We start from the raw sequence: 26,031 nt of genomic DNA on the forward strand, positions 1-26,031 counted from the left end.
AACATCCTGTCTTGTTATTTGGACCCCAGTACAGCACCTGGAGCTTGATGTGCCTTATGACAATGGTTTTGTCACCACAAAGGCTACGTAGCTTTTACTTTAAACACATGCTACCAAACATTGTGGATTCATTTTTTGAGGGAAGACTACAGTTGAGTGACCACTACATGAAAATGGTCTCAAAAGCAGCTCAATAGTGGTGATCTGAAATCAGTCTAACAAGAAAAAGGGTGTGTGTTTTTTTCTAAAGAAAGCATTGGTTGTTCCAGCTTTTTACATTAAATACATTAAAAACAGCAGAAATAATATTCATCAATCAGTTAACCAACAGTTGTTAGTGTTCTTTATTGAATATATAATTTCATTTTATAATTACAATCTATGTGAAACATTGTGATACACAAGTGCAACACTACAAATGTTACAATTTCATGTTTTTCGTTATTATAATTAATGTATTTTCATTTTAATTTATTTATTAAAAAAAGTTATCAAATTAATTTGTGGTTCAGTCCTGTTTCATTTTGGTACGAGTGGTTTCCCCAGATTTGAAAGTGCTGCACAAACAATTAATATTTTATCTATTGTGCAAAGACTGTTATCATTTCTCCGTTTGACCATGCTGACTGGCAGGGTGTTCCGCAGAATTCTGAATGACTTCAGTTTTCCTATGGCCCTTTCCACAAGGATTCTTACTCGTGACATTTTTCTAGAGTGTGTCACCTCTAATCCTGTCAATTGTTTTCTTCCCTTTGTAGATGCTGGTATATGAAGACGGACACATTTGGTGGCAAAATATTCAGGAAAATTGAAGCCTCGATCAGCCATTACATGTTCTCCTTGTTCAAGGAGGTCAATCAACCCAGAATTTTTGGTTATAACCTTGTCACTAGCATGCCCACCCCAGACTTTTGATAAAAATGTAATAGCTCCCGTTGGACTAATACCAACAAGGAACTTCAGTGTTATGTGATTTGTAGTGGGAGTGTGTGATTGCTCGTGTTTGCAAACTAGTCGGCCTCTCAATGAAAACTTCAGTACAGTCTATTATACATCTAACTTGTTGGAAACCTGTAGTTTTGAAGGTTTCTTCTGATTGCTTTTCTGGAAGGCCACCGGACAAGGCATTGTAATTCTTTAGCATCACATCGAGCCATTCATGAAAGATGTTTGAGACAGTTCCACAACTCACTCTGAAGCGAAAAGCTAGGTCTTGATGAGGATGAGTTAAGCCTAGACGAAGCTTCATCAGGACTACAAGAAACTGCTCTGGAAGGGTAAGTATGGTTGATGATGCATTCCATATTGATGACAGGTAAGTGAGGAGGGTGAACAACACAGAAGCAGATGGTAGGCCAGTGTAAAAATGAGTGTGCTTGTCCTCATTTAAAATAAAATCGGATAGACTGCCAAACATATGATCTTGTATAGTGGTTTTTCTTGAGACTCCAGTTTCTTCTCCAGTGAAACCATTTTTCTTTTTAACTCAATGTTTTCATTTTGTAGTTGGTCAATGTCTGCCATTGACAGATCTGTACCCACATCAGTGCATCCTTCTTCAGAGTCAGCCTGGGTAACCTCTAAGCAAGGTGAATCCATGGGCTCAACCACAGATGATCTCCTCTGATATCGCTCCAGCTTCTGTGAACCACCAGTAGTGGTGTTTTTGTGTGCAAACACTGATGGAACATAATCAGGATGGCATGGGTCCACTGATGGTGCACCTAAAGTAAAACGAGTAACAGGAACAGTTAAGTGTTCACAGTACTGCACCTTGCTGGGCATCATACAAACTTTGCATAATCCATAACTTTTCTGGTTACATGAACATTTGAGTAAAAAATGCATTTCTATGATATTGTAAAAAAATATTAATAAAAATAATATTAGTAACCTACTAGTACAATGAACTTAGATCAGTCAAATTTATTTGTAACACTTTTCACACTGCAAATTGTTGCAAAGCAGCTTTACAGATAAAATATATAATTGATAATGTAGTCAGTGAAAATGTTGTAAAAGCCCTTATTTAGTAATTCATTTAAAGCTTCCTTAGAAAAGCTTTGCATTATTGTATTATGCCCCCAGGGAGCAAACCAAAGCCGAATGTTAAATACTGTATGGTATTTGCATAGCATTGATTGAAAACCACTGTGGTTCTTATCATTCATAATGCTAGTTCAAATCATAGCTTAAGCTAATCAACACAGAGCAAACGTTACTGTTTAAAATCAATGTATACAATGATTTAATTGGGCTTAAGCCCCGAATGTTTTGTCAAAAGCCCCGAATCTTTTAGGTTTTTTAAAATAACTTCAACTTTGTTCCATTTCCTCTGTCTTTCTGACAGGAGCGGCAAAAAAATTAAACAAAAGCTCTATTACTGTGCGTGGTGTCGGACGGTACTCGACGCGTCCGCACGAGCGCGAAGGTGCACGCGGCAAAAATGACGTCATCACTCAGCTTGTTTGCCAACTGACAAAAAACTAACGAATTAGGCCGTGTTCACACTTGGCGTCTTTTTCGAAGCTGCCGGCGTCTGTTTTACATTATAATCCTATGGAGTAAACAGTGTTTTCAAAAAAGTCCTGAGCGCTGTTTAAAACGCCACCGCCGGCGTCTTTTTCTGCAGCTCAGAGCGTTTTTTCAAGTTGAAAAAATTTCAACTTTTCTGAAAAAAACGCCCTACGTCAAGCGCCTTTTTGACAGCTGACCAATGACAAGCGAGTAGCGAGATCTGTCGTTTCCATAACAACAAGAAGAAAAATGGAGAAGGTGCCGGTAGATAGACTGCTCGTACTAGTTTCGGAGCACAAGGAGCTGTATGATATGAGCACAAAACTCTATCATAATATTGGTTCCTTCCCCGTATAATGTCGTGCACCCACAAACGTCGTTGTGAATCGACATTTTCTTTCCCGTTAACTTCAAAAGCCAACGCAAGAGCCAACTTTTTACTCTTTCTTGACATTTCTGCAGTACACAGCGCTAGGCTACTGTTACAGCTGTTGCTATGACAACAAAAGACGCTCTCAGCTGCTATTTGTAACAGACGCTGCCAGCTTTGTTTTTCATAAAAAAAACGCTTGTCAACTTTTTCTAGTCAAAAAAGACGCCAAGTGTGAACACGGCCTAAGAATATAAATCATCTTCTTCGTCGTAGTCATCTGGCGGGCTGTTGTATGTTTCACCGGCGTCGTAGCGAGCTTACTGGCTAATAATATGGACATAAAGTTTATACGGAACAGTAAACCTCACCGGCCGTGTAGGAAGAGAATGGAGAGTGAAAAAGGAGCAAAAGAATGGAGATGTTTAATATGTTTACTAAATAGGTTAGATATACAGAATTTCTGTATGGTTAATAGCTTTTACGTGTATATATTTATTAAATTCGGAGAAAGGAGATAAGTCTGAAAATGAGCAAGGAGGAAAAATAAGTGAGTGAAGAGGCAAGGACACGAATACACCTGTGGAGCAGGAGAGGCTGGAGGACAAGAGGAGGAGAGATGATGAGGGGAGTGAGAAAGAAGTGAAAAGCAGAAGTTAAGAGAAGGAGAGAGGAGAAAAATGTGTGATGAAGAGTGGAGAAACAGGAGAGAAGAGGACAAGTAGAAGTCTGGATTTGAGGAGTGGAGAAGAAAGGGATGAGTGAGTGAGAAAGCAAAGAAAATAGAGATGAAATGAAATATGAAAGCAGGTGAATTGGAAGAGGGACAAGAGATGAAAATGCGTTTAGCAGTAAGGAGTGAAGAGCAGATGAGTAAAGAGGAGCACAGATGCCAGAAGTAAATGTAAGAGAACAAGATTTGCATTTAATCTTTTTTGCATCTTAAGTTTGTGATCAGAAACACTTATTCTTTCTTTGGTTTATACTTTCTTCTTTCAGTGGAAGACATTTCCAGAGATGAGTGGAGCATGAGTAAGAGAAGAAGAGTCAGGAGAAACGTGACCAGTAGTCAAACAAATAAAGTACCATAACATAATAATGTTGTTTATCATACTGTGCTATTTCCCAAAGAAATATAATATAATATAATTTTAGTAAATATTCTTCTGTTGGCCTGATATTTGAGTATTGAAGACCACTTGACTTGGCACTGCAGCATTTGCTGTTTGCTAGCAGAGCAGCCTAAATCTGATGTAGCAAACTTGTCAGCTAAGCACAAAATAAACAGAACTGAACTCTTAAGATTAGTAATGATGTTTACACCAAATTCTAATTTTACCTATGTAGGCTAACTTAAAATTCAGATAATGGTTGCCTCTTTTTAGTTGCCAGGGGTGAAAATGAGTCATCCTTAACATTTTTGGTGTTTTGGATTCACTACAGCTGGAGAACAATTAAATACAAAATAGGTTATAGGCTCTACTGGGTGATTTTTTATTTTACTGAGTAACATTCATAATTTTCCCATATAGTGTATAGATTTTTAGGCATTCTATTATCTCAAACAGCCTGAAAAATAGTGCATTTAGCTGACGTAATTGGGAAAAAATCTCCACGGGGGAGCATGCATGGGTTTGGGCTAAGCCCCGAATGTTTACATCGTCTGGCTCCGCCCCTGCTCGGCAATGGCGGACCGGAACGGCGGGAAAAAGCACAATCAGCCCTTTATCTTCGAGCTCACAGCGCAAATATAATGTCGTCATTCATAATATGCTTGTGCAAACACTGCAGCTTTACAAAGCTCATCGACGTCTTTCACTTCCACCTCCTCGGAGGAAGACAAGCGGAGCGTCGAGCCCTCTCACTGGGGGAAGAACCCGCGGGGCGGGCGCTGGATCTGATGGGAAAGGAAGAAGATAGGGGCTCGCCCGTCTTCATCCCCTCCACCTGATCCATGTGCGAGAGCCGTGAGGAACACTAGCAAAGGCTCCCTTCTCGAAGAGAGCCCTCCGGGAGCGAAGCGTGCGTAGCGGAAGCCGCTCACAGTGTGCCGCTCACTCCCTCGAGAGCCGACTCCGCATGCTTCGCGCCCAGGCAGACCACGCGCAAACTGTGTGTATCCCCGCTCGTGATTGTAGTGAGAGCAGGGAGGAACACACAGCTTGAAGCGTGATCCGACATCACCCTTACTTACTTGCGGCCTTGGACATAGTGCTTTATTTTGACAAACAACACCAAATAAGACTCACAAAACAAATAGCAGACACACAGAACGCTTGCTGAATGACAGAAAGCTGAAGCCGGCTCCACCTCACGTGCCTTTATAGCTTCCTGGTCGTGACGTCACCCGCCCGTGACGCCTCGCCCTTCCATTGGACTGATTCTACAGATGATTCAGAGCACGGTCACGCTGAAGGCGTTCCCAAAGCGTTTCAGACGTAGCTCAAGTTCCTGAAGGGGAACTAAAATATTAAAACTGAAAAAAAAAAAGTATAAAATATTTTTGTTAAACAAAAACAAAGCTAAAATATGAATAAAAGCTATAATAGTATCTCAAATGGACTAAAATAATACTGATTTAATGTATTTATAGCTCTGCAAAAGCAATCTCAAACTCTCCGCTTCACAGAATCTGATCTCATGTTGTCAACAGAACATCCAAGATAAATATTACTTGTGAATTTCGTCATTTCATATATGCATTCCATATTAAATATAAAAATACTACTCCTTAAAACATCAAGTGAAGATAGTTGTGATAACGCTCCTAGTATAAGTTATTCTGCCGGGGCAAGTTTTTGTGAATACAGAACTAATCTGAGAGTCACAGTGCCTGCAAAAGCACTCAAGAGACCCAGAACTGATTGCCAGGAAGTCATCAGAGGTACATTTTTGGCCATTACATAATAAATAGTATTCCCACAGCAAAAAAAAAAACAAAAAAAAAACATCTAAAGCTAAGACTGACCTCTGCTGGTAGATGCGTTACATTACAAGTGTTCATGATCTAATAGAGAAACCTTGTACAATACATCTATCTATCTATCTATATCTATCTATCTATCTATCTATCTATCTATCTATCTATCTATCTATCTATCTATCTATCTATCTATCTATCTATCTATCTATCTATCTATCTATCTATCTATCTATCTATCTATCTATCTATCTATCTATCTGCATGGCCTCCAAAACCTTTAAACTTCAAACTACTTCAAACTAAAAACCTTCAAACTTGCGTCAAGCTTTTAAAACTACTAGAAACTTTCAGGGTTACTGTAAGCCCACACCAAAACTTTTTTTATCTAGTTATATAATATGAGCTCATAAAAGCTGCAGGTGTAATAAATACAGATGATAAAAATGTCAAACTGTTTGCCCAATTTGTGTCATTTTCAGTATTGTATGTTCTATTAGTATTATTTGAAGTATATAATATTTTCAAATATCGAACCAAGCCAATTAATTCCAGCACCACACAAGAGTTTTGGTCAATATGCATTATGTTTGCTTTACTCTGAAGGCTTCATTTGTCTCTCTTCAGTGTGTTAACAGTGTTTGTGTCTTCAACTAGGGAAGAAAAACTCTGAGTATAAACAGATTCAGCCTCAGCAGCTGCTCAATGGCTCTGGAGGAATGAGGCTGTAAAGACTGAACACTCCTGCAAGAACAGGAAGACTGTGAGGCGAGGAGAACGCAGGAATATCAGTCCACCGGAAAAATACAGAAAACAGAGAAAAACTGAAAAAGTAAGGTAAGTAAAGATAATATATTATTTATGAATCAAAGTTTGTGCAATTTGTTTTAACAATGAATTCCCACAATTATAAACAAATAACAATTATAGTTCCCCAAATTGGGGATCAAGTTTGATTAAATCAGAAAAAATGTCAAATTAAAACAAACAATTTTAAAGTAAAAACAATCAAAATATAACACTTAATAAAAAATATTGTATTAATACAATACATATTTTATGTGTTTACATGTAAGTCACAAGACATCAGGGAATTATGAACATGTATATGTGTTTTTTAATCATTGAAATGTTAATATTTACCTCGTAAAATAGCGTAAAATATTTTAGATCAAAGTGGTTTGGATGACAAAAAAAATCCCTGTAATAAATGACACATTATCAAGTGTAACTTAAGAGTTTTATTTTTGTTTAGTTTTTAAGTGTTTAGATTAAACCCCAAATTTAAACAAATATACATCAGAAACCAAAGTTCCTAAATTTAAATTAATATAGTCTTAATAGATTTCCATTTTGATATTTACACACTGTAAAGTTTAATTTAAGAGTCACTCTGGAATAGATTAGACACCAAATCTCTGATGTCAGTTCAGAAAGTTTATTTGTATTCAAATTTTGAACAAGTTTTTATTTTTATATTTTCTGTTTTCATTTTAAAAGTTCATTTTGTTGTGTTTTTGTCATTTTTATTAATTTTCTAATTCCATTTTAGTACAAATTAAACCACATTAAAATGAGAATCTAGCTGAAATAAAATAAGGTTTGTAATATTTTACTTTAAGAGTTTATTTTATTTCAAGCCACAAAAGTTTTGTTTTTTATGGTTTTAGTTTTAACTATAAAAACTCTGGTTCTAAACTAATAAAGTTTAAAACAGCAGCTCCCAAATTTAAATAATTATAACATTAACAAATTTCAACTGAAGTAAACCAATTGAGAAGACTGCAATAAGTTGATGATGTTCAATCTGATCTCCAGCAGCTCTTTTATCTTCTAGAATGCAGTCAGAGCTTGTGTCATTGGCGACGCTTCAGCCTCCAAATGCATCCGTCACTCCATCATACCTGGATTTTTTCAACTCAACCGAGTGGCAGCTAGTCTACTCCATCATTCCACCGTACATCTTCACCGTGTGCTTGACAGGAATTCTGGGAAATTCTTTCGTATTGCTAGTGTTCCTGCTCCAGGGAAACCGCTGGTCCGTGCCTGAGATCTATCTTGGCAATCTGGCGCTGGCCGACCTCATCCTACTTGTCTGTCTGCCGTTTTGGGCCATGAACATCCTGAACTATTTCATGTGGTCTTACGGAGAGATCATGTGCAAGGTGGTCAACCTCTCCATCACCGTCAACATGTACACCAGCATCTACATGCTGGTGATGGTGAACGTGGACCGCTACCTCGCGCTCGTCTTGACCATGAAGGCCATGTGGCTGCGACGGAAACGCTACGCCAAGTTCATTTGTGTTGTTCTTTGGCTGTTCGGTTTGGGAATGGGAGCTCCGACGGCTGTCATGCGAAAACTGAAAGATATTCCAGGTCACCGAGCCGCCGAATGCTACCTGCATTATCCCGACACGACTTGGAGACTCGCTCATCTTCTGCAGCTGAATCTGGTGGGCTTCGCTCTGCCGTTCCTGGTCATCACGTTCTGCTGCATCAATATCATCCGGGCTTTGAAGCGACGGAGATACAACGGTTATTGGGAGGACAGAAACGACAAGAAGGCTACGGCCCTGGTGTGTGCCGTCACCCTGCTCTTCCTCATCTGCTGGGGACCGTTTCACTTCGTAACTTTGCTGGACTTACTCTGTGATCTAAAGGTTTTGGATGAGAATGAGTGGTCTCACTTTCTAAACATCGGAAGCCAGTTTTCTGTGTACCTTGCGTTCTCAAACAGCTGCCTGAATCCGATGCTGTATGTTTGCTCAGGAAACTATTTCAAGAGGAAAGTCAGCAGCATCTATAAGAGAAGGAAACGCTCCTCGGATGTGACTGCGCTTCAGCGAACGGGTCTAACCTCTACGACAACCGCCAATCAAATCAAGCCTGTTGTGTTGTATGAGAAAGACTAGACTGAGATTTTTACAACGTTTCTAGTATTCTAGTATTGATGAAATTATGAGGTTTTTAATCAAACTAATTTTCATAAAATGTCTCAAGTTTCAGATGGAGCGGCATTTACTACACAGAGCCGTATTTCACTGACAAGCTACACAATATCGCATTCATAATCGCGGGCGATACATCGCTAACAATGAACATTATATTGCGTAGCTTGTCAGTGAACTACGGCTCTGTGTAGTAAATGCCGCTTCATATGAAAGCAGGTGATGGAGATTTACTACTAATCACAGAACCAGCTTTACTGACGAGATGCGCATGATCATCGCATTCGATTATTTGCACAGCCTTACCTTTAAGCATATATGTCTGCACTGGAAGCTCCTGACACCAAGACCTTTTGTGTGTAATAAAGCTCTTTTTGATTCTGATGCACAATAACATACTAACATAACCAAATGCACAATAATATATTTTGGCTCATTCTGGCTTTAATTTAGCCAAAACAAAATTGTAGCCAAAATCTGTGTCTCGCCTACATAGACAACGTCCTAATCAGGTGACTTTCACACAGCAAGCACCTCTTTAAACTTGACAAAACCACAGCACATATGGTAAAAGAAAAAAAAAAGTGAGATGTTGCAGCGGTCAAAGATGCTAACATGATGCTTTACTGATTGGAAGAGAGCTCAGATATGGTTCACTGTTAACACAATTCAGTGTCACGAATTCATTAAAGGGGTCAACGGATGCCCTTTTTGCTTTTTAAGTCTATAACATTCTTTGGTTAAAATTTCTCAGTAGTGTAAAAAACACCTTTTTAAACCTGTCAAAATCAGCTCTGTTTTTAGCCAGCTATTATAGTCCATGTTGCTTTAAATGCTAATGAGCTCTGCTGACCCCGGCCCTCTCTTCCGTGGAGTGACGAGCGGACTGTAAACGTCAGCCACGAAACTGGCTAACTAGCACATTATTAGGAAAGGCGATTTGCAAAGATTCATAAAAAACCCTTATACTCACTTCTTCTGGATAACGAATGATTTTAGGCACATCCGGGATCGGCACATTCCTTTCAAAGCAAAATTAACTTTAATCCTCTGCGTCTTCAGTGGATCAGATGTCGGGAGTAAATGATGACTGCTTTATTCATTATTACATCCAACAACAAAACACCTCAATCACTCACTCAGAGACATCCTAGTCTTCCCCTGCACCAGAGACGGACAGCTCTCAGCTCACTCAGGGCGGGTCTAACGTAAGACGGTCTTGTCAATCAACTCTCATAGGAGCAGCCTGTACAGAACTAACTAAACTAGCACAGATTTCTGTTTGTGTCTGTAAACATTGCTTAAACTGTCATAAAGCTGTCGGTGAGGTCATTCGACTTCTAAACCAAATATGGAGAAGAAACACTTTAAACATAATATTTACATTAAACCGGCAAATGAATGTCATTAATTCATCATTACAAAACCAGCTACAGCAGTCAGATTCCTTTACATTACTAGAAATAACACAGCGGCTGCAAATCTGTATTACGATGAGTTATCAAATTGGGTTCTTAGAATGAAACTTTGTCAAATAAATCGTGTTAGCCTAGTTAAAAAAGCAGGCAATACATTTGTAATTTCAGTTATTTTTGCACATCATAATCTTGTGTTTCTATGTTTATTATTATACCTTGCTGCTATCTTGTAAACATGCAAATACTCAACAACGGATAAGCAAATTATCCTCTACTAAACCACACACAACTGTGCCATCATCTCCCATGAACCCACCAGGACATTTATTAGGAACGGCAACATATCATACAGGGTTTAAACTGCAGTAGTCTGATCCTGATCACTGATATAAGTGATATCAGAAAAGACCACTACAGAATGCATACACATGCATATTGTGTGTATTTACAAAATATATAACATATTTATAAATAAAATACATTTGAATGACTGGTACACTGGGTTAAATACGACCCAGTGCTGTGTAAATATTGGACAGAACACATGCTGGGTTGTTTTCAACCAACAATTGTGTTAACCCAACCTTCTGGCCAGTAACCCAACTGCTGGGTCTAAACTATTTCTTATTTAACCCAGCATTTTTTTAGAGTGTACCAGTCATTAAATTATTTTTATTTATAAATATATTTGATTTTTATTTGTTTTATTATATATTATGTATTTTGTAATTTTGAAATAGTATTATCATTTTAATCTTAATGAATGCACATGTACATGCAACACAAACAGAATCAAGTATCCAGACACTATTTTATGATGCATTATGTGCCAAAACTGGCACAGTTTTACTGCATACTCAGAGGTCAAGTATGTACTTTCTCCAGCACCAGAACACAGTTCTAGTGTACTACGAGTACAAGAACTGGGATGCAGCCAGGATGTAATACTTCACTTCAGAAATGACATATACAGCCAGGCAATTTCCATGTAATTCTTCACATAAACCACTCTCATTCCACATAGTACATCACATGTAAAATGCCTCAGTTATCTGCTGTTAATCCAGATGTTTAAACTTTCCATACGTACGGTATGATAACACTTCTGCATCTGCAGTTCATCAGTCTAAAAGGAATTTGTGCAGAGAGGTTTTATGACACGAGCTGGTGAGACAGAAGAACAGGTTAGAGAAATGGTTAAGCAACCGTCCAGATAAAATACTGCTGAAAAGTGTCAAATACTAAAAAACTGTAATTGAAATCTGATCAGCAGTTTTTTAATTGGTTAGTCTAATAAATCTAAAACAAATGAGGATTAAAGGGCTTATTTAATACAATGTGTTGTGGGATGTGAAGTATTTATATGGAATACAGATGGCCTTAAATGATAAAAAATAAATGTTTACCATTAAGACCATTTATATGGAATACTGTATTCATGACAAATACTTGTAAGACAAGTCGGGACTTTTTATGTTTGCAAATAAAATAAGCAAATTAATTATTTCTGTTTATGACAAAACTTAAGAGTTTAGATTAAATAATAACATTTATTAAATATTAAATATAATAGCCACTATTTTATAAGTAATAAGTAAATAAATAAATCGGAAGTGATCACAAATGTATATGTAATCCTAATAAATAAATATATAAGTAAATAAATCAATAAATAAATAGGAAGTGATCACAAATGTACAAGTAATGCTATAAATAAATAAACAAATAATTAAATAAATAGGAAGTGATTGCAAATGTGTATTTTATTACACATAAAAAGAAAACATAGATAGATAGATAGATAGATAGATAGATAGATAGATAGATAGATAGATAGATAGATAGATAGATAGATAGACAGATAGATAGATAGATAGATAGATAGATAGATAGATAGATAGATAGATAGATAGATAGATAGATAGATAGATAGATAGATAGATAGATAGACAGATAGATAGATAGATAGATAGATAGATAGATAGATAGATAGATAGATAGATAGATAGATAGATAGATAGATAGATAGATGCTGAGGAACAGTGAAAGTAAAGCTTCTGGAAGCAAACGCTCCTCAAAAGATCCTGATGATCAGATTTGAGACGCACTGATTTTTCTAGAAAATGATTGATGGAGAATCAAGTAAAGCTGAGCTGCTTCAGTCCAGTAAGAGTTCATCTGGACATATTACTGCAGTTATTCTTACATTAACCTGATAAGAATCAGTAAATATTTGACAGCAAGAAGACACATGAAGCACCAGCTGAAGCTGGACGTTTGTACAATTACACTAAAAAGGACATTTACTTGATTAAAAAGTCAATCAGACAACAGAAGCCATGGAGTAGATGGTATCAGGATATTCAGCAAAATTTTGATCATTTACAGGCCTTACGAATGTGTGTATTAAATATGATACAGTAGCTTTATAGGGTTAAAAACCTAAAGGCTTCTGTTTAAAAAGTTTGTAAAAAAATATATAAATTGTGAATATGTGTGAAATTGTTTTGATGACTTCACGGTTATTTTGAGATGTGGAAATAATCATTTATAAATGAGCAGGTGAGTCCAAACCTGTGCATTTGTTTGGCGTGTGTATTTGTTTCCAGAAAAGAAAAGAGAGTTGTGAAATGCATCTTATCTGCTGCAACAAACATGCAAAGCTGTTATCGAAATATTGTCTGTGGTTTCTGAGAGATGTTTGACTTCACCTGTTCATCTGGCAGAAATGCAAAACAAACCACTGCAATTAAAACGCTTCGTGTAAAGAGGAAGTGGCTCACCTAAAAGAAGATTTCTGTCATTATTCACTCACTTACTCACGTTGCTTAAACCATAAGAATTTATTTATTTCTACTAACACAAAGAACACAAACAATGGGAAATTTTGCAAAATGATCATGCAGGTAAAATATCAAATTTCAAACTGCAATCTTACATAGTGATGACGGATAACTCAACCTCATTATCAAAAACATAAAGACAGTAATCCAAGAACAACATGAGTGACTCTTTAGGGGGACAAAAGCCTATAGTAAAAAAGAAAAAAAGAGCAGTATTAAGCATAAGAAACATAAATAGAAGAGCGAGAAATCATATTTCGGGAAGGCAGAACAGTCACTGTCACCTTCTTGAGTGTTTGGTGGTTTCTGCACACTGTGGTTAAACAGAAGCAAACAAGGAAGTGATGTTTGCTGTTATTTCCTTCCATGTGGAGGAGATCGTTGTACGTGCAGTTCTTTCATGTATATCTTTATAAATCTTATCATATTTCAATTTTTTGTCCAAAAAAACTGATTCCTGAATCGCTGCACTTATGGTGAGTTTAGATTTGATTCTCTTCAGATTAATATTCAGCACATGGGCTTTTTATGGTGTGACACGTACAAAGGTTTGTTTGGTTGATTTACTGCAACATTCTAGTGAAGCTACAACATTATTCTAGTAATATTTGGGCTGTTTTGTGATAGATATTGTGGGTCAGTAAATAAATCCACTTAAAGAGAAAGTTCACTCCTTCTGACATCATTTACTCGCTCTCGTGTTGCTTATTTCTTTTGTATAAGCAGATCATCGGCAGAATATTTACCCTGCTCTTCCGTACAGCAAAAGCAACCAGTGACGGTTGAGCTTAAGCATCATAAAAATGAAAAATAGTCCATATATTATAATATTACAAGTCTATGTTACAAGGAGGGTACATTAAAAGTCTTCTAAATCAATATGATAGTGTTATGTGAGGAAGAGTGAAAATGTATCTCTCGAATGGCTTAAAAATGACTTAAATGTTATGCTTTAATCCAAAAGAAACTTAGATTGCATTAAAGGTGTTTCAGTTCAAGTATTACTTGGGAATCAAATGTCAGTGTTTGATCTACATCAGAGGTTTGGGATCACTATGATTTTTCTTTGAAATAAACAGTTTTTTTATTCTGCAAAGATGCCTTAAATTGATCAAAATTACATATCAAATGTTACAAAACATTAACATTTCAAATAAATGTTCTTTTGACCTTTCTATTTATCAAATATCAAATGTATGACAGTTTCTACAAACATATTCGACAGCATAACAGTTTTCAACATTGATAATCAGAAAAGTTTCTTGAGCAGCAAATCGGTGTATTAGAATGATTTCTGAGGGATCATGTGACACTTTGCATTACAGAAATAAATTACCGTTTATAATATATTCATATTAGCTATTATAGCAAAATAGCTTTTTTTTTTTTTTGTAATCGTATTTCACTATAATATTACTGTTTATACTCTATTTACAATCAAATAACTGCAGCCTTGTTGAACAGAAGAATCTAAATTCTAAAAAATCTCAAATTAAAATTAAAAACTCTTATTGAAAATTAAACATTCACTTATAGAAAAGTGTATCAAGAAAAGACGTTTGAAGCAATGGTGACTAAACTAGTTTTGCATGAGTAATTTGGTTCAAAATTGCAATTCTGTGAAGTAAAACTATCACACAGTAAATTATGTTTATCTCTAAACTAGCTTGAGATGAACAACTCCGGCACGAACGAAACAGAAGACTGCTACCCGTCTGCACATCCTGAAAAGATGGCATTCGTAGGCCTGCAACTGGCTGTGATCCTGATCGGCATCCCGTCCAATGCCTTCTTCCTGTTTGTGTCGTATCGGCTCATCCGTCAGAAGAACGAGCTGGGCGTCTATCTGTTTAACCTGGCTCTCTCGGACTTCTTGTTTATCATGTGCTTACCAGTGTGGGTTCAATTCGGCATTTACGACATGTGGCCTCACGGCAAGACGATGTGTGTTGTTTGGGTTTTCCTGCTCTTCACGAACTTCTACACCAGCGCTGTGCTTCTGAGCTGCATCGCTGTGAATCGCTACATAGCCATCGTTCACCCGCTCCAATTTTGCACTTTTAGAAAGCGCAAGACTGCGGCAAGCGTGAGCATTGCTGCTTGGATTTTTACTGTTGTATTAAATGCAATGACCGTGCATCCAGACAGTATCTACGATGAGGATAACAAAATCTGCTTGGATTTATTTCCTTTGCCCCAAAGGCAAAGAATAGTCAATGTTGCTCGTTTTGTTGTAGGCTTCCTCATTCCTGCGTTGGTTGTGGGTTTCTGTTATTGGCGGATATTTTCAGATGTGAAGAGAAACCAAGCGCTTGGGTCAGTGGAGCGCCGGCATGTCTTCAGGCTTCTTGGATGCATTTCGTTGACCCTTTATTTGTGTTTCGGACCTGTGCACATCATGATGGTTTTGAGGGTTTTGCTGGAGGATTGTCCATATCCCAACTGGCTCTTCATTGCATATAAGGTCTGCATCTTCCTCGCGATGCTCAACTGCCTGGCCGATCCACTCCTGTACTGCTTCACAAGCAGAACGGGTCAAGCCAACGCTTCAAATATGTTACTCATCCTCAGGAGAACATGGAAGAAAGAGTGTCAAAAAGAGATGGAACAACAAAGCAACCAAATCCTTGGAACTGGTACCGTTCCAATCACAGAAGCACTCTTTAGGACTGAATTCAGCACTGACCGCTTGTGATCGGATCATGCTGATGTTTATATATGCTATCCACCTTTCTCTTGCTGTAAAATGGGCATGGCCGTTTGTAAATTCTATGGGTCTAGCTTCCGGTCTCATCCGCGTCCAGCTATTTTTATCTGTACAAAACTATTTGTTTTGCTGCTTGATATTGAAAATAGGTGTCTTACCATATTATTTTAATATTTATCTTAATTATGATCATACTGGTTTGTAGTTTGTAGTTTTACCGTTTACTGCACGTTGTTATTCTCCTCGTTATTTACCTATATAGCGGCTAATGAACCGGAAGTCTCACCCATAGGTTTACTTCCGCGTTGAAGAAAAAGGTGGATACTGTTTTTAAAAAGCTACTGAGGAATGAACTGAAGCTTTACAACTTCACAAGCCGAATCTGTCTGCCTAAGCTCATTTGTCCAAAACATCCAGGTTGTAAAATGTTCAAACAAACTATTCCTTTTTAAAAATCACTGAAAGAAATGATAACTAAGGAAGAGTTGACATTTAAACACAAAGACTGTCCGTGAACTGTCTGTCTGCATCAAGACGATGTACACTTCCGAAAAGCCTTGGTCTTGAGACATGAGAAGTGTTTCATCAGCATTTCCTGTTGATTTCATCTGGTGGAGGCACCAGGTCGCACAGTTTCATTTTCACACCAATATATTGCTCAAAATATTATAAACATCTGAAGTGTAACATTAAATATATTCTGAGTGTGATAGATTATACAAGGCTGTGTCCTAATTTGATAACAACATTGCCTTGCTTTTCAATAATACAATTTTTCTACACTAATGCATACTGTTTATGACTTAAAACTACACAACTGTTCAAAGGTTTGGGGCATATGCAATATTTAACATTCATACACGATGTGTTCAATGACTTGCAGTTGCGTGCGCATGGTGGCACAAAAACACTGGTAACAAGTGAAGGGAAACGGGTAAAATCCATGGAATAAGAGGGAAAATATTTGAATTTGAAGCTAAACGCAGATGTTTAAACAGACAGACTATGGATGAAAATTGCTATGATGACTTTTAATGCATACATTTGATTGACATAATATTCACATTAGGGATATGCCAGAGCCTGTATCAAATTTTCATGTTGCGATTAATTGCTAATGTTTGTATCACGGTATACGGTACTATCACAATATTGAACAATAAAGCAATACACACAAAAAATGTTTTATAAAGTTACAAATTTTTACATAAGTGCAAAAGAATTATAAAGACCAATAGGTCTCACTTTACAATAAGATCTCATTAGTTAACTTTAGTTAATGCATTAACATTCACAATGAGCAATAGCTACATTTGCTACAGAAGGTCTTAATCTTTGTTAAAAAAAAATAAACAACTCTGTGTTAGTCTAAGTGTTATTAAATATTGGAATTACCCAACATTAATGAATGTTTAGAATTAATGTTAACTAATGAAGCCCTAATGTAAAGTGTGACCGAACAATAAAGAATCTAAACACTTTCAAACAATATCTAGGGCATGTAGTTCAGATTAAAATGTTAAAAAGTTTGACAATAAGTAGCCTATTAAGTCTAAATATTTAAATATTTGTCGCTGTGATGAATACAGGAATCTGAATGGCTATTTAAATCATTTAAACAGCTTTCAGAAACAGAAAGGTGTTTCCGCAGTTTCCGGGGTAACAGCTGCATTATGTTTAGCGCCATCTGCTGTCAGAGAGTGAAAAGCTTCATACAGACTGTCGGCCCAAATCCGATTTTGTGCATATTCGGATGTAAACTGATTTGAATAACTGACTGTCCACACAGTGTATCGCAACTGTTCATATCCGATTTGTGTGTCCATAAGCGCTGTTTCGTTTTTACTGAATGTACCTTGGTTTCTATGATAATGCCATTGCATTATTATGCCTACGCTAACAATACAGTTTGCTATACAGATGTTGTCTTACCGTTGCGGTTGCGCTGTAGTATTAGCCGATATTTCTTCGTATGAGGCAGTGGCAGAAAAGCAGGAAGCTTCAATGTGCGGCTTTATTCCGCGCTGCCGTCTCCGCTACTTTGCTTTTTTCTTTTTGGTCTCCGCTACTTTCAAAAAACAAAAAGGTACGTATACTAGCAGTATACTGTTTTTTTCCCACTTCACTTGCACTTCAAAACGACACAAGCTTGTTTCTGCAAAGATGTTCAGCATGTTTTCTGCAAAAACGTCTGATGTGTTTACGTTTTACGTGGCGTGAGGACGTGAAAAACTACGATCTGACCGGTCAGACTGAAACGGATTTCCAGAAATCCGATTTAAGTCAAGTCAATATTATTTGTATAGCGCTTTTAACAATGCAAATTGTGTCAAAGCAGCTTTACATTGGCTTGATATAAAGCTGGGTGGCTTTATATCAGCTTTACAGTATTTAGACGGGGAAATAGTTTGTCAAAATAGTGTCATTTTCCTCTGGCCAGACAAAATCAGCAGTTTAAATCTAGGCTAAAGTAGAGTCAGATTGTGCAAAGGATTCATCTGGTTCCTGTGGTCTTGTCCCGATGACAGGGTCTTCACTGGGGATCAGTCTCTGGGGCTCATCTAGGTGTCCTGGCTGTAGAGGTCATCTCTAGGTGCTGATCCACCATCTGATCTGGATACAGTCTGGATCTGAGTGGCTACGGTGACCTCGGAATAAAAAAGAAACAGACTAATATTAGCGTAGATGCCATTCTTCTAACAATGTAACAAGTACATCAGGTGTTTTGGGAAGTGTTCCCGGTTCCGGTTGACCTAATTAATGCAGCCTAACAATACTTTAACGGATTTGAATCATAAAAATGTGATAGTGTATTATGTGTAAGCCAGGTTAAAGAGATGGGGCTTTAATCTAGATTTAAACTGACAGAGTGTGTTTGCTTCCCGAACAGTGTTAGGAAGATTGGTTTAAAAAGGATTCCAAACCACATACGAATGTAGCTCAAAACGGATTTCATGTAGTGCGTTGCCATTCATCTAAATATGATCGGATTTCAATCGGATTTGCACAAAAATTTTGTCTGATAGTCTGAACAAGGCTAAAGTGCGCTTTATCCAGAGCGTCTCTCGCACGCTCTGCCATGCGCTTCTCATCCATGCTTGCACACGTCCATGATGCAGCATACAGTTGATGGGAAAAGTATTCTTAAAATGCATTCAAAATTCTGAATAATTTGTAATAAATAATTATTCTTGGTATTTTGAAGTGCCCACGATAACAATATCATGCATGTTCATTACCGTGATATAGCGCATTACCGAATATGGTGTCTTGCTGAAAATTAATCGTCTGCCAAAAACTGATTGCTGTTTGTAACTGCATTTTGTGGGTTTTAAAGTAAAGTAAAGTCGTAACGTATTGTCAAGTATGGTGACCCATACTCGAAATTGGTGCTCTGCGTTTAACCCATCCAAGTGCACACACACAGCAGTGAGTAGTGAACAAATGCACACACACACACACACCGTGAACACACACCCGGAGCAGTGGGCAGCATTTATGCTGCGGCGCCCGGGGAGCAGTTGGGGGTTCGGTGCCTTGTTCAAGGGCACCTCAGTCGTGGTATTGAGGGTGGAGAGAGCGCTGGACATTCACTCCCTCCACTTACAATCCCTGTCGGCCCGAGACTCGAACCCGCAACCTTTGGATTACGAGTCCGACTCTCTAACCATTAGGCCACGACTAATCTGCCAGGCACCTTTTTTTTATGTATTTGCGCATTATATCGGCCCTATGGGCATGTGGGGTGCCTTGGAACTCTCTGCCTGTTCACCCTTTACACAAACTAATCCTTCCTTCTGAGGAATCTCCCTCCTCTGCTTCAGTCATCTATCTCTTTCTTCTTGAGCATTCATACAAACCTTTATCTATTACTGCTGTTTGGGCTAAGGATCTTAATGAGGATGTGCATGTTTTATTTTGCGATCAGGCATGGGGTATGTTTAAATTGTCTTCTAAAAACCCTAATCACCAAATGATTCATTGGAAATTGCTGCATAGGGTTTACTTGACTCCAATGAAACATTTTTATGTGAATCTGTCATCCTCTCCTAAGTGTAATCTCTGTTCCCAAGGAGTTTTAGGCACGTTTTTGCTTTTTTTGGGGGGGGGTACCCCTCTCTCTCACCTTTTTGGACTCTCACTGGACCTATCATATCATATTCCATTTGTTGACTCCGTGCCATTTTTTAGGAGTTTTAGGACTTCACCTTGTCCGTCCAACAAAGATCTTTACTGTTAGCTGCTCTCACAGCAGCAAAAACATTGCTGGTCAACCGCTGGAATCCTCCTCCCACAATGGACAGATGAACCTGGACGGTGTATTTGTTGGACATGTCGCTGTCAAAGAACCAATCAGGTCACATCTGTCACCGATGACGATAGAACTAATTATAATTTAACTTTTTGTTTTAATGTGTGGTTTATATAACAGAAGACATTTTATTAAATAAAAATTGTTCAATAAAAAAATAAAAAAGGTATTAATAAAATAAAAATTGGTCATTCCGAAGCACGCGAGAGTCAGGTGACTTCTCTGGCATTTTTAGCGGTATCGAGTGGATTACTTTTCTGCCAGTGGACTAAACGGACTCATATGGTAAATCTTCTTTCTGAATTCCAGGTGATGTTTCTTCAGCGCTCAATTTCGTGCTACCCCGAACATATACATAAAAGGTGTACATGTATTTTGAAGACTTCACAAAATGATTCACTGTTTCGAAGCACTAGAAACACCACACACTGTGGTTATGCCTGCTGGTCAAAACTGTGTAAATGCAACAAAAATAGGCCAAGCATGTGTAAAGAAAACTGATTTTACAAGCCAATTGATAGTTTTCAGTCACGTGACCGTCTCGAAGACTTGGAGAGCAAAACATCCATAGAACTGCTGCACAAGCGTGTTTCCCAGCCGCAAATATTTAGATCACCTCTCAAAAGAATAAAACAAAGGTATTTCTGAACAAAATGCAAGTTTTTGGTAGTCGCAAATTCGATCGAATTTCTCCCATTTTAACTTCTCTGCACTAGCTACCAGTTAAACAGAGAATAGAATTAAAAATTTTAGTTTTAGTTTTTAAAGCATTACGCGGCCTCGCTCCAACTTATTTATCAGATCTTTTACGTTGTCATAATCCGTCCAGGGCACTTAGATCTGGCAACCTTGGAGTGCTTTCTGTTCGTCGATCGAGGTTAAAACATTGAGGAGACCGATAGCGGGCCCTAAACTCTGGAATAGTCTCCCGGTATCAATCCGAATGGCGTCATCACTCTCCTCTTTCAAATCTAAACTTAAAACACATCTGCTGATTGTGGGTTTTTAATGTATTACTCAAATTTCATGTATGATGTCTTATAAATTGTTATAGATCCTGTTTTTTATTTGAGCTTACTGATCTGTACAGCACTTTGGTCAACCTTGGGTTGTGTTTAAATGTGCTTTATAAATAAACAATTAATGAATGAATGAATGAATGAAGTTTTGGCCATTTGCAATAAGCACCCGCAGCGATATTTCAGTGCGACAAAACATTGTAAAAACACTTAAAAGTGCCTTAATATATTTAAAACAGTAATATTAAAAGATCAAATTCAGTAATCACCACATTAATGATGCACAGTTTAAATAGGCAAGCAGATGAGGCCGGAATATGAACGCAATGCTTAACGGCTCAGTGTTTTCCTTCTAATGGTTTTCTATGGGAAACCATTTAATGTGAAACTTTGCACATTGCGTTTATATTCTGGCTTCATCTTCTTGCCTGTACAAAATATACATCATCAATAAGGTGTCCACTGAATCTCGCCTTTTAATATCTGCGCTTTACTACATACGATGCAATCTGCGTAAAAATAGCTGGCAGTCAGTGCAGCTAAGCTTTGATTTGCCCTCCAGGTGGGCGTTACTATAATGGTGTGCCGTCACGTGAAAACTATCAATTGCAAACGTTTTATTGAAAGTATAATACAGTAGGCTATAATACAGTATCTTTTTTATTCATTTGTGAGGGCTGTTTTATTTGTTTTACGGAGGGCTTGTCTAAAAATTTCAATAAGATAATTATTAACTACTCTTCCTCTTAATTATGCAAATTTCTTGTTAAAAAATGTGTGAAAATTTATTAAAATGATCTGAAATCTGGTAAAAAATCATTGACATTGTGATGACGCGTTTCAACGCCTCGAAAGTTTTTTTATATATATTTTTTTTTCTAAATGTACATTTATAACACTATACTTTGTATTATATCACATTTGCCTCAAATTATCAAAAAACTAGTTAAGCGTCTACACCAGGGTTCCACAAATCTTTCCCTGGAGGTCCAATCTGCTGCAGAGTTTAGCTCCAGCCCTGATCAAACTCACCTACCTGTGATTTTCTAATGATATTGAAGACTGATTAGCAGCAGGTGTGTTTGATTAGGGTTAGAGCTAAACTCTGCAGGAGTGGGCCAGATTTGAGGATGCCTGGTCTACACTCTTAAAAATAAAATCAGTTTCTCTCTATTTTTCACGAAAGTCGTGAAAACACAATCGTGCAGTTTGCGGGGAAAAAAAAAATGCAAAATATATATTTGTGCTAGTCTCCCATTCATTGCTCTCGAAATTTACCCAACTATGATGACTCCAGCTGCTGAGACACCCGGAAATGTGAAAAAGGTCTATTCATGGGTTCACAGAGATTGCTCCCCAGCAAACCGTTGAACTTTCAAAACATTTTGAAGCAGTTGTGATGTACCAAAGCCTCATTTACAGAGATCACATGATTTTGGCAGTTCGATAGCACTCCGAAGCATTCGAAACCAATGAGTCGCAAAAGTTTCGAAACTGTGCTTCAAAAGCGCACATAGGTTTAGCACAGATTATTTAAATAGTTTAGGAATATCTACAGCATAGCAACATCTAACATGAGCTAACTTGTTCAGAATGATTCTCATCGAACTGTTGTTCTGCCATGTGTTATATGCAGAGGCTGAAGGAAACAGGCTGAGTCGTGGATCTAAGTGAACAAAGAACCAAAACACAGGCAGACAATGGCATAATAACATTCAACAACTGACCAAGCACAAGTGAAACACAAGGGCTATTTATACACAAGAGAATAAGCTTAACAAGATAACAAGGGGGCGTGGTAAATGGGAACCTAATCACAGGGACCCAATACACAAAAGAACTACAAACCGACTACAAACAAGGCACAGGAAACACTTCAACATAAAAGTCCAGACAGGCACAGAAAACATGTAACACCATGATGGTAGTTTGTAAATGATGATAGTTATGTTGTTCTGACTAAAAGACAGTTTACATACTAATGTCTTTTGTAGGCAAGGCTGAAAATGCAATGCATATTTATCTTAAATTTTAAAATTGTGTTTTAATTTTTTTTTTAATGCAATGAAGTGTAAAATTGAGCTTGTGTAGCTGTAAACATTTGCATTTATGTTCTTGCATAGAATATATCATGATTTCATGTCAGATTAGTATTATCTACCAACGATATATATCCAGCAAATGACGAAGATAAAGAGGGTCTTGTGGTTCTACCCAGCCTACAGAGTTCAATTTGACCTCTCCAAACATGAACATTATTACATATTAACGCCATATGAGGCCAAAGCTGTATATGACAGACACCATATTTAACATCCTGACCAGCTGAGCAAGAACATAAATGACTGAATGAAAAGTCAGCCGTGACATGATTAAAGGTGATGCCGTGACAGAGAGATGTGAACAATCCATCACTATTAATCAGTTACAGACAGATAAGTGGAGGTTACTTCAACCTCGGACACATTTACCTTCTGCTTTCATACAGTTGATTACTGTTCCCCGATACTGCTGACATGATTCATGTTTCCAATAAAGCATGAGAAAACCGCACATGCATGACCTCAAGTAAGCAACTCTGTGTTGAATGCATCTCAAATTTACTGAAATGCAGAGAAGCAAACATCATATATCACCATCTTTGTTGGTGCAGAAATGCATCTCACCTGTTCCCCAAAAAGACAAATTCCCTGCCTTTTCTTCTCACTTGAGGCTGTTTATTCACAGGTTTGATGCATCTTGTTCGCCACACTGCATTAATTTGATCGGTAAATGCTGTGAAAATGTTCCAGCAGTGAAGGCTAGTGGAACAAACTCAATATTCCGTGTAATTTTCTATCTGTAACTTTACCACTGACGATATTTGGCATTCCCAACCCTAAATTATATATTTGCAAGTGCCCCAACTGTAAAAAAAAATATATAAAAATTACCATCATTTGTAGTGATTTTTAACCTCATCACAAATCGCCCATGCAAATATGCAATGTTATTGTGGTTGACTGAGTGTTGCTGATTAGTTGCTAAGTTGTTCTGGGAGTTTATTGCTATGCAGTTGCTAGGTGGTTGCATTGTGGACCAAATTAAGAGCCCAACCTCAAGAGATGATTTGTTTTGGTCCCTAGAAATGGCTTGTGTCCCTTCTTCAATCAAGTCAAGTGTGGGATTTTTTTTCAACTGTTTTGTCATCCAGCAGATGAAAACCAAACACACTTAACAAGAGGCTGTTTTTCATGATTTGAAGTGTTATTCCTATTTGCAGCACTAATTAAAAGCCTAGTTTAATATACATTTTTAAAAGAAGTATGAGCACTACTAATAATTAGGCTTGATTTGGCATTATTGACTCTTTTTTTGTGTCCAAAAACAAGTCATGTTTAGATCTAAATTTAAGATATAGGAATTTGAATTGCATATAAAATTCACAATTTTAACAAATTAATAAGCTACTCCTATAATGTAGAAACATTAATTTGGATCTTTATCTTAAAACAAATTGGATCATTAAATCCAATTTGTTTCAATCTCATATACTTGAACTAACTGAATATTGCTTGTTCCACAGCTAGTCGTTTTAAAGGTCGCATGGCATGAAAATTTCCCTTTATGAGGTTTTTTAACATTAATATGAGTTCCCTTAGCCTGACTATGGTCCCCCAGTGGCTAGAAATGGCGATAGGTGTCAACCGAGCCCTGGGTATCCTGCTTCGCCTTTGAGAAAATGAAAGCTCAGATGGCCCAATCTGGAATCTTCCCTTTATGTCGTCATACAGGGAAAGGTTACCTCCCCTTTCTCTGCTTTGCCCGCCCATGAGACTGTGCGAGGAGAGCGAGAGACATCATGGCTTGCAAACGAGCGAAGCATTGTTTTTTGGCACTTCAGATCTGTTCTACTCTAGGAACTGTCACATACTGTAATACAACTGAATGCCCATTAAAGCTGTTCACATTTACATATTTTCTGTTGTCATACATAAAACAAGTATAAATAGTAAACACGACCAATTAATAAAACATGTTAACCCTGAATCACTCACACTATACTCCTTAAATCCAGGAGAGAGACCTCGCGCTCACGGGGCAGTTCTGGAGACATCTTCCAACTGAATGATAGGTTTAAAAAAAAAAAAGTCGCTAGGTTTGTTAGTATGTACCCGTTATGGGAAAAAAGCCGCCAAAAGGGTCTGAAAGTTAATAAATATTATTCTAAAGTTGCGCTCGTGTGTGTGAGACACGGGGGCTGATGGCAGCGGGCGGTGGATATTGTTGCGGTCCACCCAGGTAAAGTCTATGTGTGGGAAACACTGACCGTATCTAGACACAATATTTTAAACTAACCATTAGGAGACGTCCTGCTGTAGCCGCTGAGTTGCAACTTCTTCATCTGGTGCGTCTCCATCCTGATCAGATTCTGGGTCAAACTGAAAAGCTTGAATGACTGCGTGCCTACGAGCCATTGCCATACATCCACTGTCAACATTAGCGCATGGTACCGTGGCGCAAGCTGCAGGACACACCCACCCTCCACCTTGCCCCGCCTCTCTCCTCCTCATTAGCATTTAAAGCTACAGACACAGAAATGGCACGTCCTAAGGAAAGCTCATTGTGGGACTGGCTCGTAGTGGCTGAAATTCGGCACCAAGGCTGAATTTCGGGAACGAGATTTCAGATACAGTACTAGGGACCACTTAGGCCTATATAAAAGCATCCAAAAAACAGCATGTCATGGGACCTTTAAGCATGTTTCACCATTTTAAACTGAATAAAAGTAACTGTTTTCGCAATGAACAGATTCATACTCATTCTAAGCCATTTAAATAAATGCATTTTCAAAAAGTTAATAAACTATGGCATGAAATCTTTTAAGAAATATGCATTGAAATAAGTTTATTAGTTCATGTTAAAATGGTGTAATCCAAATGGATGAAGGTTTTATATGCAATTCAAATACATTTAAAATGTATGCCTATATTT

The 26,031-nt window shown here is 37.6% G+C and overlaps 2 protein-coding genes across 2 annotated transcripts; both read left to right on the forward strand.

Moving 5' to 3' along the window:
• Window positions 1–7,645: 7,645 nt before the first annotated feature.
• bdkrb1 (bradykinin receptor B1) lies at window positions 7,646–8,722 on the forward strand (the record flags this gene model as incomplete). The annotated part of the gene is made up of 1 exon (XM_079442893.1): window positions 7,646–8,722. One exon carries the CDS (start codon window positions 7,646–7,648, stop codon window positions 8,720–8,722), a length of 1,077 nt encoding a protein of 358 aa, XP_079299019.1.
• A 4,626-nt stretch (window positions 8,723–13,348) lies between these two features.
• On the forward strand, window positions 13,349–16,901 carry LOC306885994 (psychosine receptor-like). Its single transcript, XM_079442840.1, has 2 exons — window positions 13,349–13,495; window positions 14,686–16,901. Exons 1-2 carry the CDS (start codon window positions 13,493–13,495, stop codon window positions 15,712–15,714), a joined length of 1,032 nt encoding a protein of 343 aa, XP_079298966.1. The 5' UTR covers window positions 13,349–13,492; the 3' UTR covers window positions 15,715–16,901.
• The last annotated feature ends 9,130 nt before the right edge of the window (window positions 16,902–26,031 follow it).

The sequence above is a fragment of the Barbus barbus genome (assembly GCF_936440315.1).
Source record: "Barbus barbus genome assembly, chromosome: 20".
Lineage (NCBI taxonomy): Eukaryota > Metazoa > Chordata > Actinopteri > Cypriniformes > Cyprinidae > Barbus > Barbus barbus.